The sequence below is a fragment of the Staurois parvus genome, unplaced genomic scaffold, assembly GCF_062004578.1.
Source record: "Staurois parvus isolate SC_StPar_1 unplaced genomic scaffold, SC_StPar_1.0 ptg000389l, whole genome shotgun sequence".
NCBI lineage: Eukaryota > Metazoa > Chordata > Amphibia > Anura > Ranidae > Staurois > Staurois parvus.
In genome coordinates, this window is record NW_028318185.1 from 2230346 (window position 1) to 2250167 (window position 19822).

A 19822-nucleotide genomic window follows, 5' to 3' on the forward strand; every position below is an offset into this window, starting at 1 on the left:
CATTTATTGAAATAAAAGTAACAGATCATTATTCTTGCAAAGGCTCTTAATTTTGCTGTTTAATTCTTTATTTAAAGTGACAAATTATATTAAATACAAACAATCACATTTCTTAATACAAAACATGCCCACTTCTCCAAATATACAATAGATTTCTAATGTATAAAATATGATTGTCCATTAATGCATCATTATTACATAATAATACAAAAATAAGACAACATAAAAGAAAAAGCAAATTAGGTTATCTAGTGATTCTAAAGTATTGAACTGAGTTTGCTCAGTTCTATACTTTAGAATCCTTTAGAGATACACACACAGATCAGAAAACTTTGTAGAGGAGGAAGGGACCTGAGCATGTGGCCATGAGCGGTTCCTGCTCCAGGCACCTGCCACCCCATTAATCACCCCAACTATGAAGACAGCCAGCACCCGATGCCTTAGAGCTTACCTGGGGGGGAGTCCTAAGGATGTGGAGTTGGTGCGACCGCGGTGTCTCGGCAGTCTGATGGTCCCGATGGTGAGGGGCCGAGCCAAAGGCCCCCAACTTGGGCTGCTGGGGCAGCTGGACGGCCAATGGTTGGCGGCAGCCGTGAAGTGCCCAGGAGTCCCAGGTCCCCGGCGGGCCGGGAACAGGAGGTGGCGGCTGAGAGTACCCAGGTGACAGAATACTACCCCATGTGTCATGTGTCAAGCCTTAAAGGTCTGGCAGTGCTGTGTGGCCCTACAGATGAAGAGGAGACAGGGCGCTGGAGGGATCCCCCCGGGTGCTGAGACATGATTCCAGGAGACCTAGAGATCCCTCAGATCACCACGAATAAATAGAGTCCCCTCACAGGTGTTCAAAGAAGTTTGGCTCAGCGGTCACAGCTGGAGCTGAAGAGCTAACAGGATCTGAATGGCCCAGAATGGTTGGTTCAGTGGGAGATGGTATGTTGCCATGGGCAATGGCAGGACATTTAAATCTTTGTTGTATTTGATGCTTGTGTGATAAATCTAAAATATACCTGAGTTTTGGGGGTGACTGAAGATTATACTGAGTGGTGTTCTACTAGGTCGGTGGGACTGGTTAACCTACTCTGGCCCCCATAGTAACTGAATAGGGGAGGTAAAAATCACTAGACAAAAGGTAAAAGGGACTTTTCTTTGCAAGGACGATATTATTGCATTCTACTAGATAACCTGTGGATTGGATGTTCAGGTGACCATTTATGTGACAGCGCTTGGAAGACTGTGATAATAGAAAAGTAACTAGAGAGCTGAGCAGGGATGAAAAGTAAACCAGCTAAAGGAGGGGAAGTAAAAACCCCCCAACTGAATGCAATGCCAGTACAATTAGAAAATACATGCCTCCTCAGGAGAAAAATCCATTGAGTCGAACATGGGAAAAACATCAAGAAGGAATTAGAACATTTTATGGAGATCAATCAAGACTGTCAACCGGGTCCCGGGAAGGGAACCCGACCAATGAATCAATAATCATGGACAGTGTCATGGAGCAAAGTGTCACGGAACAACAAGGAGCCATGTTACAAATTCCTACAAAACGGAAATGGTGGAACTGTTCACAAAACTAGAGATGTCCATAAAAATTGACATGGGAACATTACACAATGATTTGGGTTGGATACTAATGAGAGTAGAAAAAGTAGAGGGGAGAATGGAGGCACACGTTCAAATAATTAAGAAATTAGAATTGCAGGTGGAGGAGATGCATAGAGAACAGAGACAGCTCTCATTTAAATTAGAAGACCAGGAGAACTGAGATAGAAGAAATAATCTAAGGATCTGGGGTCTACCATAAGAAGTACACGGAGAGGATCTATGGGAGAGAATAAAGAGGGTGTGTAATCCAATAATGGGAAGACCAGTGCCAGAAAATCTGAAAATCGAGAGGGTACATAAGATTAAACAAGGAGTCCCGGTGGAAAGCCCCAGAGATGTGATAGTTCGATTTGATCACTACAAAGACAGAGAAAGAATATGGAAAAGTTTGTGGGAGACTACCGAAATAAAATACGAGGAAACAAAATTGTTTATTTTTGCTGACATTGCTCCAGAGCAGGAGCGGACTGGTAACTCATGGGGCCCCGGGCAATAGGGGATCATGCGGCCCCTGTGTCCTCGCCCACACTCAAACCACACCCAAAACAGCCTATGAAAGGTACCAGAGGCATCTCATGGGGCCCCCTACTGACCCTGGGCCCTCGGGCAGTGCCCGAGTGTCGGAATGGTCAGTCCGCCCCTGCTCCAGAGACACTGGCTAGAAGAAGATCTTTGAAACAGCTGCTGGAGCATATGAGAGAGAAAAAAGTTCAATATAACTTGGGCTTTCCACCTTGCCTGATCGGATGGAAAGACGGAAAATAGTTATTATAGTAAGTTGTATGATGTAAACTTCAGAATCCAAAGAGAATTGGAGGATGAAAAAAAGAGAAATAGACAGAATTATCTAAAGGAGGTGGAGTTGCCAAGAATAGCAGACCAAAAATTAGAGGCCTTAGAGTTATTACCCTGGAAGAAATTATGTTGGCCCTAAAGAATAGAGCTACAGGAAAAAGTCCTGGCCCACACTAGAATGTAGAGATCTTTTGGTCCCAGAAATGTGTGGCTACATGTAGTGATGTATTTTGGTTTTATGCTGCCCTAGGCAAGACTAAAATTGGGCGCCCCCCCCCCCTCCCGACAAGACTAAAATTGGGTGGCCCCCACCATCTGAATTTGTTCTACGCCAACCACGGTATACCATTTGGTGCCAAATTATGGTACCTAAAAATCTCCATAGGCAACATTTTAAAAGCCTTTACAAGTTACCTGTTTAGAGTTACACAGGAGGCCTGGTGCTAGAATTTTTACTCTCACTCTGACATTCATGGCAGTACCTCACATGTGTGGTGCGATCCCCATTTACATATGCGTGAGGGACCTATGTGCATGTTGCGTGTGAGCATGGGGGAATGGGGGTGCTTTAAATTTTTTTTGCTATTTTATTATTTCTTTATTTAATTTCTTTTTACACTGTACCTTTAACTTTTTTTTTTTTGATCAACTTTATTTCTATTACAAGGGATTAACAACATCCCTTGTGATAGCATGGGCCATGACAGATCCTCTTTATGGAGAGATCAGGGGTCTATTAGACCCCAAATCTCTCCTCTGGCCTCCAAATGCATGTGATCAGACACAGATCAGTCTGATCAGTTGCTTCACTGGCCGCTAACGGTAAGGCAAACAAAGAGCAAAAAAGAGAGTGACGAAATCCTTGTTGCTTCCTGTTTCTGACATCACACAGTGGGCGGAAAATACCTGTTCCTATCGCTGTCTGTCTAGAGCCGGATGCCGCTGGTCACATCCTTACTGGGCTTCCCAACTGTATGGGAGAGCCCGGTAAAGGCATCGGTGGCAGGAGGGGGAGGGATGCCCTTATGCCGCCTGTGAACATGAAGCTCAGCCCTATTCTGTAGTATAGGATATACTCTATATTGCCAAAAGTTTTGGGCCAGCCCTTCAAATCATTGGATTCAAGTGTTCCAATCACCTCCATGGTCACAGGTGTATAAAATCAAGCACCTACAGTTGTGTCCAAAATTATTCAACCCCCAATGCTGTAAAGGGGTTTAGGGACTATAGTGTACATTTGGAATTGTATTCAGAATCAAATCCTACAAGGACGTTGTAACTACCCAAATGCAACTAAAATGACATCAATTGTTTATGTAATACAGTAGTAAATGGTTCTTATGTGGTTTCTTCATTGCCACAATTATTCAACCCCTTAAAGACTACCACTCTGAAGAACAGAGGTTCATACAGGTGCTTTCCATCAGGTATTGAAAACACCTGTGGATGTCACCGAGCAGCAATCAAGCATAATAAGCACCAATTAGGCAGCTTTAAAATGACTGTGATACTCAGCTCCTTCTAGACATTTACTGGTGTGGTTACAAACATGGTGAAGGCAAGAGAATGGTCCAGGAAGACAAGAGAAGAGGTGATTTCTCTTCACAGGAAGGGCAATGGCTATAAGAAGATTGCAAAGATGTTAAACATACCAAGAGACACCTTAGGAAGCATCATTCGCAAATTCAAGGCAAAGGGCACTGTTGAAACGCTACCTGGTCGTGGCAGAAAGAAGATGCTGACTTCGACTGCTGTGCGCTACCTGAAGCGTAGAGTGGAGAGAAGTCCCCGTGTGACTGCTGAGGAACTGAGAAAAGATTTGTCAGATGTGGGTACAGAAGTTTCAGCCCAGACAATAAGACGCACACTGCGTAATGAAGGCCTCCGTGCCAGAACTCCCAGGCGTACCCCCTTGCTGTCTCCAAAGAATAAGAAGAGTCGACTGCAGTATGCCAAAAGCCATGTGGACAAACCACAAAAGTTGTGGGATAGTGTTCTGTGGACTGATGAAACAAAATTAGAACTGTTTGGGCCCATGGATCAACGCTATGTTTGGAGGAGGAAGAACAAGGCCTATGATGAAAAGAACACCTTGCCTACTGTGAAGCATGGTGGAGGGTCAATCATGCTTTGGGGCTGTTTTGCTTCTGCAGGTACAGGGAAGCTTCAGCGTGTGCAAGGTACCATGAATTCTCTTCAGTACCAGGAGATATTGGATGGAAACGTGATGCAGTCCGTCACACACCTGAGGCTTGGGAGACGTTGGACCTTTCAACAGGACAATGATCCCAAGCATACCTCCAAGTCCACTAGAGCATGGTTGCAGAGGAAAGGCTGGAACATTTTGGAGTGGCCATCGCAGTCACCAGACTTAAATCCGATTGAGAACCTCTGGTGGGACTTAAAGAAAGCAGTTGCAGTGCGCAAGCCTAAGAATGTGACTGAACTGGAGGCCTTTGCCCATGAAGAATGGGCGAAGATACCCGTAGATCGCTGCAAGACACTTGTGTCAAGCTATGCTTCACGTTTAAAAGCTGTTATAACTGTAAAAGGATGCTGTACTAAGTACTAAGATTGAATGTCACTTGGGGGTTGAATAAAACTGATAATGCTGTGAGCACAGAAAAGACATTTGTGGTTATTTCATTATAACTGTTATGTTATATTTGTCTGACCTACAAGTGCCTCTTTAATGTAAATGTAAGCAAGATGACTGAATGATCAAAAGCAATGTCAAACTGGCCAAAACACTCAATTTCAGTGGGGGTTGAATAATTTTGGACACAACTGTAGGCATGCAGACTGCTTCCACAAACATTTGTGAAAGAATGGGTCGCTCTCAGGAGTTCAGTGAATCCAAGTGTGGTCCCGTGATAGGTTGCCACCTGTGCAATAAGTCCATCCGTGACATTTCCTTGCTACTAAATATTCCATGCGTTGTTTTTCAGGGGTTGGGCTTGGCCCCTTTGTTCCAGTGAAAGGAACTATTAAGGTGTCAGCATACCAAGACATTTTGGACAATTTCATGCTCCCAACTTTGTGGGAAGAGTTTGGGGATGGTCACCTTCCTGTTCCAACATGACTGCACACCAGTGCACAAAGCAAGGTCCATTAAGACATGGATGAGAGAGTTTGGGGTGGAGGAACTTGACTGTCCTGCACAGAGTCCTGATCTCAACCCCATAGAACACCTTTGGGATGAATTAGAGCGGAGACTGTGAGCCAGGCCTTCTCGTCCGACATCAGTGCCTGACCTGACAAATGCACTTCTGGAAGAATGGTGAAACCTTCCCATAGACACCCTCCTAAACCTTGTGGACGGCCTTCCCAGAAGAGTTGAGGCTGTTATATCTGCAAAGGGCGGGGCCAACTCAATACTGAACCCTACGGACTAAGACTGGGATGCCATTAAAGTTTATGTGGGTGTAAAGGCAAACGGCCTGTAATTTTGGCAATATAGTGTATGTTGCAGGGGGGGGATTTGCAATTGCAGAGCCCCTCCAAAGAAAGGACCTAAGAGAAATAAGGGATGTGGTAAGCTCTTAAAGCAGAACTAAACTACATCTGAGCACTGCAAACCAAAAGCACTGCTTCATTCAATTTATAATTCACATCCATCCTTGTCTCCATGCTTTCAAGCAAAATCACTTTAAAAACACCCCCCTAGCATCTCTGGCCATGATCATTTTGGAGGGCAGATGACTCATATAGCATTTACTTCCTGGAATCTGCCCTTATGTCAGGCATGTAGGCAAGAGGGTGTGCTTAGCTGAGAAAACCTCTCCTCCCCTCCTGAAGACTCCTGGGATGTATGACTCCATTTGCCTAGGCTTGGAAACCAGGAAGTAACTGAAGAAATTGTAAAAAGGTTTAAAACAAGTAAATACAATATCTATTTACTAATGCTAACAGCACAAGGATTAAAAATAGTCCACACTGACTGAGAGAGTGGAGTTCCACTTTAATTTACAACAGGAAGGAACTTACAAAGCCCGTGACCATAGACAGATATGATGACACCTGATGATGTGTAGCAGATGCTGACGCGTTTCAGAGGTACAACCTTTCTCATCAGAGCTAATTGCCTTCTGTGTCTCTACTTCCTCAAATATCAATGATAGTGTGGTAGGGGTAAACCTTCCACCATGCCCCCTCCAGCGAGGGGTTGGGGCCACCAATCCACAGGCAGGGCTTTCATAAAAGGTGGCACAGAGCACACTCAGTACAATTTAATAAACCTTTAATTAACAGATCCATGATAATAAAATAGACTGTAATGATTATGACAATAAATCAAGACAGTCCAAAAATCAATGATTCCAAACCACTAATAAAGTTAATAAGTCAGAATATGTAAAAAGGACAATAATTACACACATAATTACATAGTTAGTCTGGCTGAAAAATGACAAGTCCATCCAGTTCAACCAATAAAAAAAAAAAAGTTATAATCCTACACCCACAGTTGATCCAGAGGAAGGAAAAAAAACTCAGAAAAGCATGATCCAATTTGCTCCTGCAGGGGAAAAAAAATTCCTTCCTGATCCCCCGAGAGGCAATCAGATATTCCCTGGATCAACTTTACCTATAAATGTTATATCCAGTTATATTCTGTGTATCTAAGAAATAATCCAGGCCTTTTTTGAAGCAATCCACTGAGCTGGCCAGAACCAACTCTTGAGGGAGTCTATTCCACATTTTCACAGCTCTTACTGTGAAGAAACCTTTCCGTGTTTGGAGGTTACATTTCTTTTCCTCCAGACGTAAAGAGTGCCCCCTTGTCCTCTGTGATGACCTCAGGGTGAATAACTCTACACCGAGTTCACTATATGAACCACTGATGTATTTATACATGGAGATCATATCCCTCCTTATGTATTATACATGGAGATCATATCCCCCCTTATGTATTATACATGGAGATCATATCCCCCCTTATGTATTATACATGGAGATCATATCCCCCCTTATGTATTATACATGGAGATCATATCCCCCCTTATGTATTATACATGGAGATCATATCCCCCCTTATGTATTATACATGGTGATCATATCCCCCCTTATGTATTATACATGGAGATCATATCCCCCCTTATGTATTATACATGGTGATCATATCCCCCCCTTATGTATTATACATGGTGATCATATCCCCCCCTTATGTATTATACACAGAGATCATATCCCCCTTATGTATTATACATGGAGATCATATCCCCCCTTATGTATTATACATGGTGATCATATCCCCCCTTATGTATTATACATGGAGATCATATCCCCCCTTATGTATTATACATGGAGATCATATCCCCCCTTATGTATTATACATGCAGATCATATCCCCCCCCCCTTATGTTTTATACATGGAGATCATATCCCCCCTTATGTATTATACATGGTGATCATATCCCCCTTATGTATTATACATGGAGATCATATCCCCTCTTATGTATTATACATGGAGATCATATCCCCCCTTATGTATTATACATGGAGATCATATCCCCCCTTATGTATTATACATGGAGATCATATCCCCCCTTATGTATTATACATGGTGATCATATCCCCCTTATGTATTATACATGGCGATCATATCCCCCCTTATGTATTATACATGGTGATCATATCCCCCCTTATGTATTATACATGGTGATCATATCCCCCCTTATGTATTTACATGGAGATCATATCCCCCCCTTATGTATTCTACATGGAGATCATATCCCCTCTTATGTATTATACATGGTGATCATATCCCCCCTTATGTATTATACATGGAGATCATATCCCCCTTAATCTCCTTTTCTCAAGAGAGAATAAATTCAGTTCCTCTAATCTTTCCTCATAGCTGATCTCCTCCATGCCTCTTATCAGTTTGGTTGCCCTTCTCTGCACTTTCTCCAGTTCCCCAATGTTCTTTTTGTGAATTGGTGCCCAAAACTGAACTGCATATTCCAGATGAGGTGTTACTAATGATTTGTACCGGGGGAATATCTCTCTCTGGAGTCTATACCTCTTTTAATACAAGATAGGATTTTGCTCACCGCAGCTTGGCATTGCATGTCATTATTAAGCTTGTGATCTACCAGAACCCCCAGATCCTTCTCCACCATTGATTGCCCCAGTTGTACCCCCCTAGTATGTATGATGCATGCATATTCTTAGCCCCCAAGTGCAGAACCTTACATTTATCAACATTAAACCTCATCCACCACATAGTTGCCCAATTACACAGTGCATTGAGGTCGGCTTGTAAGTTGGAGACATCCTGTAAGGACGTTATTCCACTGCACAGCTTGGTGTCATCTGCAAAGACTGAAATGGGATTTATAATCCCAGACCGTATTGTTTATAAATATATTAAAGTAAGGGTCCCAACACTGAACCTTGGGGTACACCACCAATTATTAGTTGTTATCATCCACTGTTTACAGTACTGTAATGGATATCCTCTACTAGGCACAGGATATTGTCCTACCCTTCAGATCTCTCCATGGAGCAAGCCGGCAAACTACTCTCAATGCTTACAATGCAACAGACCCAGAAGACCAGAATCCACGGCATGACCATCCCTTGATGAATAGGATCATGGGTGATGACAGTCCTGTACACAGTGGACTATTCCAACTACTAATATTATCATTGGACTTTTTTTTTTTTACATATTCTGGCTTATTTACTGTGATTGTGGTTTGGAATCATTCATTTTTAGACTGTCTCAATTTCATGTCATAATAATCATTACAATGTGTTACAGTATCTTGATTTTTAACATTAAAGCAGTATTAACCTCCCTAGCGGTCTTATTATGTCAGTATTTCTGTGCTCAAAGCGGTACTTTTTTTGCATGGAAATATGTCTTTTTTTTATTGTAGGCCTGTAATTTTTAGGAATAACTCACTGAAATCTGTCCGGACAAGAGTCTAGTAAACATCCCGGATATGATAAAATTTGAAACACAAAATCAAAAATTATAATTTAATAAATAATCATAAAAAATAATAATATAATAATAATAAATGTAATTCAATAATGTAATCAAACCAAAAACACTGAAATGTGAAATATAGCGCCAAGTTCGCACATCACTGAGCAAAGTCGCAGAATCGTTTTCAGTGTCTGATGAGGAATTTCCCCCACAAATCATTATCACTCAATTCTGCAAGTGGTTCTGATTTACTATCGCTGTTCTCTAGCTGGTCTAAAACCACTTTTGACCTAAAGGGATGCTTTTTGGACGCCATGGACGTTTCTCAGTTTCCAGGCAGAAAGAACAGTAAAAATGCAGGCAGGGCGCCGGACAAAGCACTCGGGACAAAATGTATGTGAAATGGTTGGATACAGTAATGTTATATTATGTGATTTTAGTGTATTTAGTGAATGTCACTTTTTGACATTTTTAAATTTCTCGCCAGTTCCGTCCCCCCCGTACGTCCCGACGTCGCAGGGAATGGAACCCGGAAGTCTGATGCCGGCATCAGCTGGAGGATATTGCCGGGGACGCTGCAGGGGGGACATCGCGGGAGAACAGGACAAGGTAAGTGAAGAAGAGATCCCTGAGCAGCACCACATGATAAGCCTGAGTGTAGCTCAGGGTTACCGCTTGTGGTGCTGAAACTTTAGCCCGAGCTACACTCGGGAATACCGCCAGGGGGGTTAAATGGACTGTACTGCATTTCTGCAAAATGCAATGGAAAACGCTTAGGTGTGAACCTAGACTTTTAGGCTTTTCTCCCTTGTTTTTACCAGGTGATCTGACCAAAAACACACCTCCTGTATTATAGCACCCCCACTCTGGATGAAGGAGCACATAGGGTACCTTTGAACAGCAACATTGTCAGTCTGGGGGGAGGGAAGTGTTAGATGTACCAGCAGATTTAAATACACCACTAAACTGAAGCCTAACACCAGCTAATTTTTTTTAATCAGTTCCAGCAGTTATTTTTCCTTTTCTGATAAAGGTTTTTACATATATAGATAAAAACTGATCATTGTAAGAACCCCTGTCAGTGATAAATGGTTTGTCTCATTCCTATAACTGATACATCTGAAAGAAAGTTTTTCAACTGACTTACTGAAAATAGAAGGACACCTAAAGAGAGAAAACGAATGCAGCCATCGCATCTAAGAATGGGTAAGCTGCAATATAATAAATGCTTGTGTATGGGTTTAATGCTGCTTTGACCAAAACCCTTGAAGTTTGTAAAATGTATCTGGAGAAAATAAATGTTTTCCTTGAAGCTGGACTTCCATTATATCTGGTATTGGTATTATGACTTACCAAGAAATGATGTCACACTTTCTATGTTCTTAAAAACCCCATCAAATGTGAAGTTGTCTGAAACAAAACAAGCAAAATTAAAGTGGACCTTTTAGTAAATTAAGGAGTCTGCATGAATACATATCTGGCATGTGACCACATTCAGCAACAGTAAGAAAACAAAATGGTAACATTTATTATTAAAAAGCAGGATTTGCCTCAACTGAGATGATGTCATCAGTATGCTGCAGGCAGAAGGAAACATTTCCTTAGTTCCTGTCATCCCCCCAATGATCAGATGGCAACATTGTTAATTTTTAGCCATAGTTATTATTATTATTTGTATTATTATTTTATGTATATAACATTATATGACATTATTAACTATTAAAAATATAATAATAATAATAACAACAATAATAATAATAGTAGTAGTAGTAGGTAATTATTTAATAAATAATAATACCCATAATCAGAATAATCATATTAATATATTTTAATGTATTATTATTGTTATTCATTATTTTAATTATCTTCTATTAAATATTGTTAATAATAATAATAATAATAATCATCATCATAATCATAATAGCAATATAATATAAAATAAAATGTATCATATTATTATTATTGTTGTTGTTATTATTATTGCTGTTGAATAACAATTCAATTATTAATTATTAAAAACACATTTAAAAATAATAATATTAAATTATTTTATTTTAGACTAATAGTATTATTATTCATGTCTTGTTATTACTATTATTATTAGTAGTAGTAGTAGTAGTAATTAATAACAATTCAATTAATAATTATTACAAATACACTTAAAAATAATAATATTACATAATTTTATTTTAGACTAATAGTATTATTATTTATGTATTGTTATTATTGTTTTATTATTATTATTATTATTATTATTATTATTAGTAGTAGTAGTAGTAGTAGTAGTAGTAGTAGTAGTAAATAGGTAATAAGAATTTAATTTAATAAATAATAATCAGAATAATAATTAGAATAATATTTTTCATGTATTATTATTATTATTCATTATTTTAATTATTTACTAAACAATAGCAATACTGATGATAATAAAAATCATCATCATAATAATATCAATAATAACAATAATAATAATTATACAATTAATCATAATAATCTTTATTTTACATAGCACCTTTAAATGAACCTTTTCAAAGTTCTTGACAAAAGAAACATAAATAAAATAAAGATACACAGGAAATGAAACAAAAAAAGAAGTTAGGTGAAGGTTTTTCTAAAGAAATACATTTTCAGTTTTGATTTGAAATATATTGCAATTACATTTCAAAAAATAAAATTTTACAATAAAAAAAAAACTACAATTTTTTTAAATAGAAAAAATGTTAAATAAAGAATGAACAACAAATATCTTAAAAAAAGATGTGATAAAGACGAATGTAACCTCTGATAGTAAGGATGAGGTGTTGCTCATTAAAATCAACATTTCTACTCCTAAAATAGTTCTGGTCTCTGGCAATTCTATATTTGTCAGGGAAGGAGTTCTGTTTCCTTGAAGGTGTCATAGATTACACAGGTGAGACAGCATGCTGACAGGTGCAGAGAGAGAGTGTTATACTTAATACATAATCATTTGCCTATAGGATCCTGTAGGATGAAGTCACTCCAGCAGTGCCTATGGGATCCTGTAGGATGAAGTCACTCCAGCAGTGCCTATGGGATCCTGTAGGATGTAGCCACTCCAGCAGTCCCTATGGGATCCTGTAGGATGTAGTCACTCCAGCAGTGCCTATGGGATGCTGTAGGATGAAGTCACTCCAGCAGTGCCTATGGGATCCTGTAGGATGTAGTCACTCCAGCAGTGCCTATGGGATGCTGTAGGATGAAGTCACTCCAGCAGTGCCTATGGGATCCTGTAGGATGAAGTCACTCCAGCAGTGCTGGCTCCAGTTGCATGTATATTAATACATATGTGAGGTTTAACATTGTAAAGACATGTAATTCAGAACACACAGAGCCAATGACATTGGCCTCTCAGCCCCGAGGAGCTTACAATCTAATGGTTCTGCTGAAGGCCATACAGTCACACACAAACCCTCTGGGGTCAGTCTGGGTGGAATACAGTTTATCTTCTTTGGTTTTTACATTTTGGGAAGAATTTGAAGAACTTAGAGGAAGTGAAGGAAAGGAGTCCAAAAATAATATCCCTGCTAAGAACTGAATCCAGAGCGAGCGCCTGTGTGCATAAAATCAGTGATGGATTCTAATAAAGGAAACCTGTACATCAGCCTCTGGGCTCCTTATGAGGCCCCATCCAATGTGCTGTGAATGGAAAGCTACGTTTACATGAATGGAAAGCTACGTTTACGTGAATGGAAAGCTATGTTGATCCAGGGAATATCCAATTGCCTCTCGGGGGATCAGGTAGGAATTTTTTTCCCTGCAGAAACAAATTGGATCATGCTTTGCTGGGTTTTTTTTTTGCCTTCCTCTGGATCAACTGTGGGCATAGGATTATAACTTTTTTATGGTTGAACTGGATGGACTTTTGTCTTTTATCAGTAAGACTAACTATGTAACTATAGACCTTCCCTCTACATTCAGCTCTGTACTTGCAGAGGATGTGTATTTTCTACCAGGTAATTGTATCCTTGTTCTGGCGCACAGAGCGCTCAGGTGTCGTACTGCTCAATATATCTCAGAAGCAGGGGCGGACTGACCATTCGGGCACTTGGGCATGAGGACCCGGGGTCAGTAGGGGCCCCATGAGATGCCCCTGGTACCTTTCATAGGCTTTTTTGGGTGTGGTTTGAGTTTGGGCAAGGACACATTGGCCCCATGATCCCCTATTGCCCGGGGGCCCCATGAGTTGCCATTCCACCCCTGCTCAGAAGAAATATATAGCTGTACAGATCTAAAAAAAATACAAATCAATGCAGCTCTAAAGTCATTCATTTATTATAAAATGGAAGTAGTGTAAGACCCTGTCCACACTGGGTGTGACTTGGCATTCGGTTTGCATGCCATGACTTGCAAATCGCATGCCAAGTCGCACCCTATTGTCCAAATTACAGGGGTCATATCGGTGAGGTTCCGACTTGTTCAAATGTCCCAGACATTCTGCACATGCTCAGTTTAGTGTGTATTGCTAGATAGGTTTTTTTGTTCTTGGGAGAGTGCATGTGATCAGCACAGGGCCGGGGAGACCAGATATAGTGAATGCAGGGTCCGGGGAGACCAGATATAGTGAATGCAGGGTCCGGGGAGACCAGATATAGTGAATGCAGGGTCCTGGGAGACCAGATATAGTGAATGCAGGGGCCAGGGAGACCAGATATAGTGAATGCAGGGTCTTGAGAGGCCAGATATAGTGAATGCAGGGTCCGGGGAGACCAGATATAGTGAATGCAGGGTCCGGGGAGACCGGATATAGTGAATGCAGGGTCCTGGGAGACCAGATATAGTGAATGCAGGGGCCAGGGAGACCAGATATAGTGAATGCAGGGTCCAGGGAGACCAGATATAGTGAATGCAGGGTCTTGAGAGGCCAGATATAGTGAATGCACGGTCCTGGGAGACCAGATATAGTGAATGCAGGGGCCGGGAAGACCAGATATAGTGAATGCAGGGTCCGGATAGACCTGATATAGTGAATGCAGGGTCCGGGGATACCGGATATAGTGAATGCAGGGTCCGGGGAGACCAGATATAGTGAATGCAGGGTCCGGGGAGAGCAGATATAGTGAATGCAGGGTCCGGGGAGACCAGATATAGTGAATGCAGGGTCCAGGGAGAGCAGATATAGTGAATGCAGGGTCCGGGGAGACCGGATATAGTGAATGCAGGGTCCGGGGAGAGCAGATATAGTGGATGCAGGGTCCTGTGAAACTGGATATAATGAATGCAGGGTCCTGGGAGACCAGATATAGTGAATGTAGCTCCCGGGGAGACCAGATATAGTGAATGCAGGGTCCGGGGAGACCGGATATAGTGAATGCAGGGTCCTGGGAGACCAGGTATAGTAAATGCAGGGTCCGGGGAGACCAGATATAGTGAATGCAGGGTCCTGGGAGACCAGATATAGTGAATGCATGGTCCTGGGTTTAGTGACACTTTAATGTACTCGTAGAAACCTTTGGAGGACCCATAGAGTTCCACTGAACCCTTGTTAAGAAAGGCTGGTTTCATACATAGAGAACTGCAGTAAAGGAAAATAACAAGCAGCTTTCCATGAAAAACAGGGCCTGTGCTATATGACAGAGCTGTGTAAATCACAGGACTGGATGGACAGAAATACAAATCCCTTGGATAGGAAAACAGACTTCTTAAGCTGAGTACAGTATAGGGGAATAAGACTCATCATTCAAGCTGTTGCTTTACCACATTTGGTTTTTTAATCAGAACTAGAGACTCTGTTTGGTGTGGAAATTGACACTTCCAGGAGGCTCCCTGTGATTCCCCCCCTCTCTGAAGTCACTGGTCTCTACCAGAAATTCAAATGCAATTTTCAAGCAATTGTGATGTGTACACAAGTCTTGTATGGAAGATCTCAAGTAAAACTTAACCTGACCTTATGCTTAGCCATACACGGCACAAATTTCAGCCAATTCCTGCTGAATCGGTCAGAAATCCAACTGTAGGTGGCCCTTTTGATTCCACATAGCTCTTCATACTTCAACTGAAAAATTAAAGGAGTTGGTTGCAAAAATGTCAGCTGGACAGTGACTGCATCCACTTAGATGCCATCACTGTTTGGGTTTGACAGCCTATATTTATATGTGCTTGTATTTATAAATATTCATTCTTAAGCCTTTCCTGCTGGGCCTTTTAACTGGGTTATTACGCTCGGGAAGGCAGGAAGCAGTGCTGGGTCACGTAACTAGTGTGATTGGCTGTCATAGTGGTCACATGATCATGAGTTTGTCCTCTGGCTTCTGATCATTGCCCGAGACTGGGAGCTGTCTTTGACAGCTCAGTCACTTTGCTGGGAGCATGCAGTGAGGGCCCTTTCAGCAGAGAAAGCTTAGTCACCGTAGATGCAGTGGTTGGCCAAGGAAACTGCATTTGGACACATCATGCTTACTTCCCTTCGACACTGGAAGATGTCTGGCAGTGCCATCAGCACAGAACTGGTGGAAACCTGTATGGGGCCCAGACCAGCAGGGGGGCCCAGGCATCAGGGTGAATTGGAAGTGAGCAGGGAGGGTGATCGGCACAGCGGGGGGTGGGTGGGATTACTGGCACTAATCCCTTGTATGGCTCTCTCTGCGGCACCCTCCCAGTGCATCATACATTTCCCCATGGTGCCCAAGCCCCCCTGTGTGCCTTCCCCCACGGTGCTGCCGGCTTCCCTCCTCTCCTTACCACAGGCAGATGCAACAATACAATGGGATCAATAGGATGGAGAGTGTGGGAAGGGTCCATAAATATGTCACATTTACCAGCCCTTCCTTTCCTGAATGAACACAATGGTGATTGGTAGTGATCACTCACTGTGTTCATTCATAACTGAAGCATAATAAACTGTATCTGTTTGGGGGCCCTGTTACATTGGCTGTACAGGTACCCCGTGGCTTCTAACAGCAGCCCTGGGTACACCCATCTACTGTCTGGAGAAGTCTGTTCAGAAATGGTCTTCATGGAAGAATTGCTGAGAAATACAGGCAGATAGTTATCCATCATGCCATACCATCAGGGAGGTGTGTGATTGGCCCCAAATTTATTCTGCAGCAGGTCAACCACCCCAAACATGCAGCCAATGTCATTAAGAACTATCTTCAGTGTAAAGAAGAACAAGGAGTCCTGGAAGTGATGGCTTGGCCTTCACAGAGCCGTGATCTCAGCATCATGGAGTCTGTCTGGGATTACATGAAGAGAAGAAGGATTTGAGGCAGCCTACATACACAGAAGATCTGTGGTTACTCTTCAGAAAATGCTGCACGCAAAAGGTTTTTTACCTTCATGCATCGAATGCATGAAGGTAAAAAACCTTGAGCCGTTACAACCACTTTAAATTTGGAATAAACTTTGTTTTGGACTCAAACATTTTTGTGTGGCACTTAAATTCCGGATCCAAATATTTTCTTCACAACACAAAGGCTGCCAGGCTATCATGTGGATGGCCCACAGTTCTGAAAGGTTCACACCACTGCAATGCATTTATTTTCTTTGTTGCATTTTGGATGTGGTTTTCATATTCTTTGAAGCCAAATCGTACTGTAAATCGCACCAAAGTAGTACAGGAACCTCTTCCAAAATTGCACTGCTTGGGGTTACATTGATGTGAACACGTACTATTGAAAACAATGTGATATCCATTGCCATGCGATTCTGTGTGACTCAAGTTGTATCTGAAATCACACCCATGTGAACCAAGCCTTAGACCAGCCTTTCTCAACCTTTTCAACATAGAGGAACCCTTGACATAACTTTCTGGTCTCAGGGAACCCCTGCTAAAAATGACATTGTCTACAATTCATGATACATTGGTGTGATGTTCGGTGGGAAGAATGCTCCTTACACTTGTGGTCATTGGGAAGAATTACCCCCTTACAGATAACTAAAAAGATCAATAGTGTGAGCGGGAACTTACCTGAGAGGCAAAAATTGCTCATTGCTCATGGAACCCCTGGCAACCTCTGGAGGAACCCTAAGGTCCCACGGAACCCTGGTTGAGAAACCCTGCCTTAGACTATCAGTACGCTATTGACAGCAATATAGGTAAATATAAAATGGACATTTAATGTTATATCAAGGTTCCATCGCCAGCACCCTTTGAAGAACCCAATAGCCGGCAGTAAAAATTCCGCGATCCATGCTGGAATTTATTATTATGTATCAAAGCTAATATTTCTGTTATAGAAACCCTAAAAGAGAAGCTTGGGATTTTTTTTGTTTTAAATCAACTGACCTAGGTGTATAAAGCATCGATCCCATGCTGCCTCTGTCCCCTGCAAGCTCTAAGGCTGAGAACTGAGCGATCAGACACCACAGATCGCTCAGTTCTCCTCGCCACTCTGAGCAGGTGACTGACTCTTCCCTTCCAGTGCTCACTGGAGCACTAGGCTGTGGAGGGAGCAGCTGGGTTAGGCTTGCAGCGGCACAGCTGAAAAACTAAGCCAAGTGCCTGTCCAGGCTCCTGGGTGGATCCTGACTATGTGGTTCCAATCTTTCCCCAGCCTGGACCGACTGAGTGACGTCAACCGACAGAGCCCACTAACGGCTGAAAATGGTTCACAGGCGTGCAGAATGAACTGTACCCCTGTGATCCACAGGAGAAATTGAGCCAAATGAGCTTTGGCTGTACTTCAGCTTTTACAGTCATTTTTGTTATAAAAGTCCAACTCCAGCCAAAGCTTTGAATTTTTTTTGGAGCCCCTATAAGGTTTTTACTGGCAGCTGTAAGGGCAGGACATAACTGGCAATCTCCCCAATGGGGAAACAGACAAGAATAGAAACATTGCTGCCGGTGACTTCCTGTCCTGGTGACAACCACCCCTCTAATTTCTTGTACGGGTGTCATGGGAACAGGAAGGAGGGGGAAATCCCTCTAAAAAGGTCACAGGCAGAAATAAAAAACAAATGAAGTTTCAAAGTGTATCTCACCCTAAGATTGGTAAGCTCCAGGGGCGGACTGACCATTTGGAAACTCGGGCACTGCCCGAGGGCCCGAGGTCAGTAGGGGGCCCCATGAGATATCCCTGGTACCTTTTTCATAGGCTTTTTTGAGTTTGGGCAAGGACACAGGGGCCCCATGATCCTCTATTGCCCGGGGGCCACATGAGTTGTCAGTCTGCCCCTGGTAAGCTCTACATTAACATCCTTAAAATCTGCCTTTTTTTTACTGGAAATTTACTAAGATCCCCCTGACATGATATATTTTCTGAAAGCCGTGAGAATAGAATGGTGGCTGTTGCAATTTTTTATGTCACACGATATTTGCACAGCTGTTTAGCAAATGCAAATTTTAAAGAAAGAAATACACTTATATGATTTTTAATAAACACAAACACAATATAATACTCAATTTCTAGTAAAATATAAAACGTGATGTTACATTAAAGTGTTACTAAACCCCGGACCCTGCATTCACTATATCTGGTCTCCCCGGACCCTGCATTCACTATATCTGGTCTCCCCGGGCCCTGCATTCACTATATCTGGTCTCCCCGGACCCTGCATTCACTATATCCGGTCTCCCCGGACCCTGCATTCACTATATCCGGTCTCCCCGGACCCTGCATTCACTATATCTGGTCTCCAAGGACCCTGCATTCACTATATCTGGTCTCCCAGGACACTGCATTCACTATATCTGGTCTCCCCGGACCCTGCATTCACTATATCCGGTCTCCCCGGACCCTGCATTCACTATATCCGGTCTCCCAGGACCCTGCATTCACTATATCTGGTCTCCCCGGACCCTGCATTCACTATATCTGGTCTCCCCGGACCCTGCATTCACTATATCCACTCTCCCCGGACCCTGCATTCACTATATCCGCTCTCCCAGGACCCTGCATTCACTATATCCGCTCTCCCAGGACCCTGCATTCACTATATCCGGTCTCCCCGGACCCTGCATTCACTATATCCGGTCTCCCCGGACCCTGCATTCACTATATCCGGTCTCCCAGGACCCTGCATTCACTATATCTGGTCTCCCCGGACCCTGCATTCACTATATCTGGTCTCCCCGGACCCTGCATTCACTATATCCACTCTCCCCGGACCCTGCATTCACTATATCCACTCTCCCCGGACCCTGCATTCACTATATCTGGTCTCCCACAGTACACAGAACAAGGAAAGGCAATTATTTTAGTAAATATAAACTGCTAAATACCTTTTCTCATAAGCAGTATATAGCAGTCTTGTGATTTCTGTCAGTGTTCAGCTGAGCACTGGTAAAGCTTGTAGGAGTTTTCATTCTCCCGTGATTGTCCTATGAGGCTGCATAATCCCTGACCCTCTGTCTAGACATTGCTGATTGGCCCTATGCTAATCACATGCACTCTCCCATAACAAGCATGCTTTACTGCATATACAGACTGATTTTACTGTTGTGGGTTTAGTAACACTTTGAGTAAACAGATACTAAACATTTCAAGATTTAAAATTGCACACACCTGTGAAATGGCGACAAACTAC

At 42.3% G+C, this 19822-nt stretch overlaps 1 protein-coding gene across 1 annotated transcript in view; it reads right to left on the reverse strand.

The window, feature by feature from the left end:
- OC90 (otoconin 90) overlaps nt 1–19822 on the reverse strand; it is a 143225-nt gene that overhangs the window by 97565 nt on the left and 25838 nt on the right. The window contains exon 4 of the mRNA XM_089685933.1: nt 10691–10747. Within this exon, the coding sequence (XP_089542059.1) occupies nt 10691–10747 (57 nt within the window). The remainder of the gene's footprint in view (nt 1–10690; nt 10748–19822) is intronic.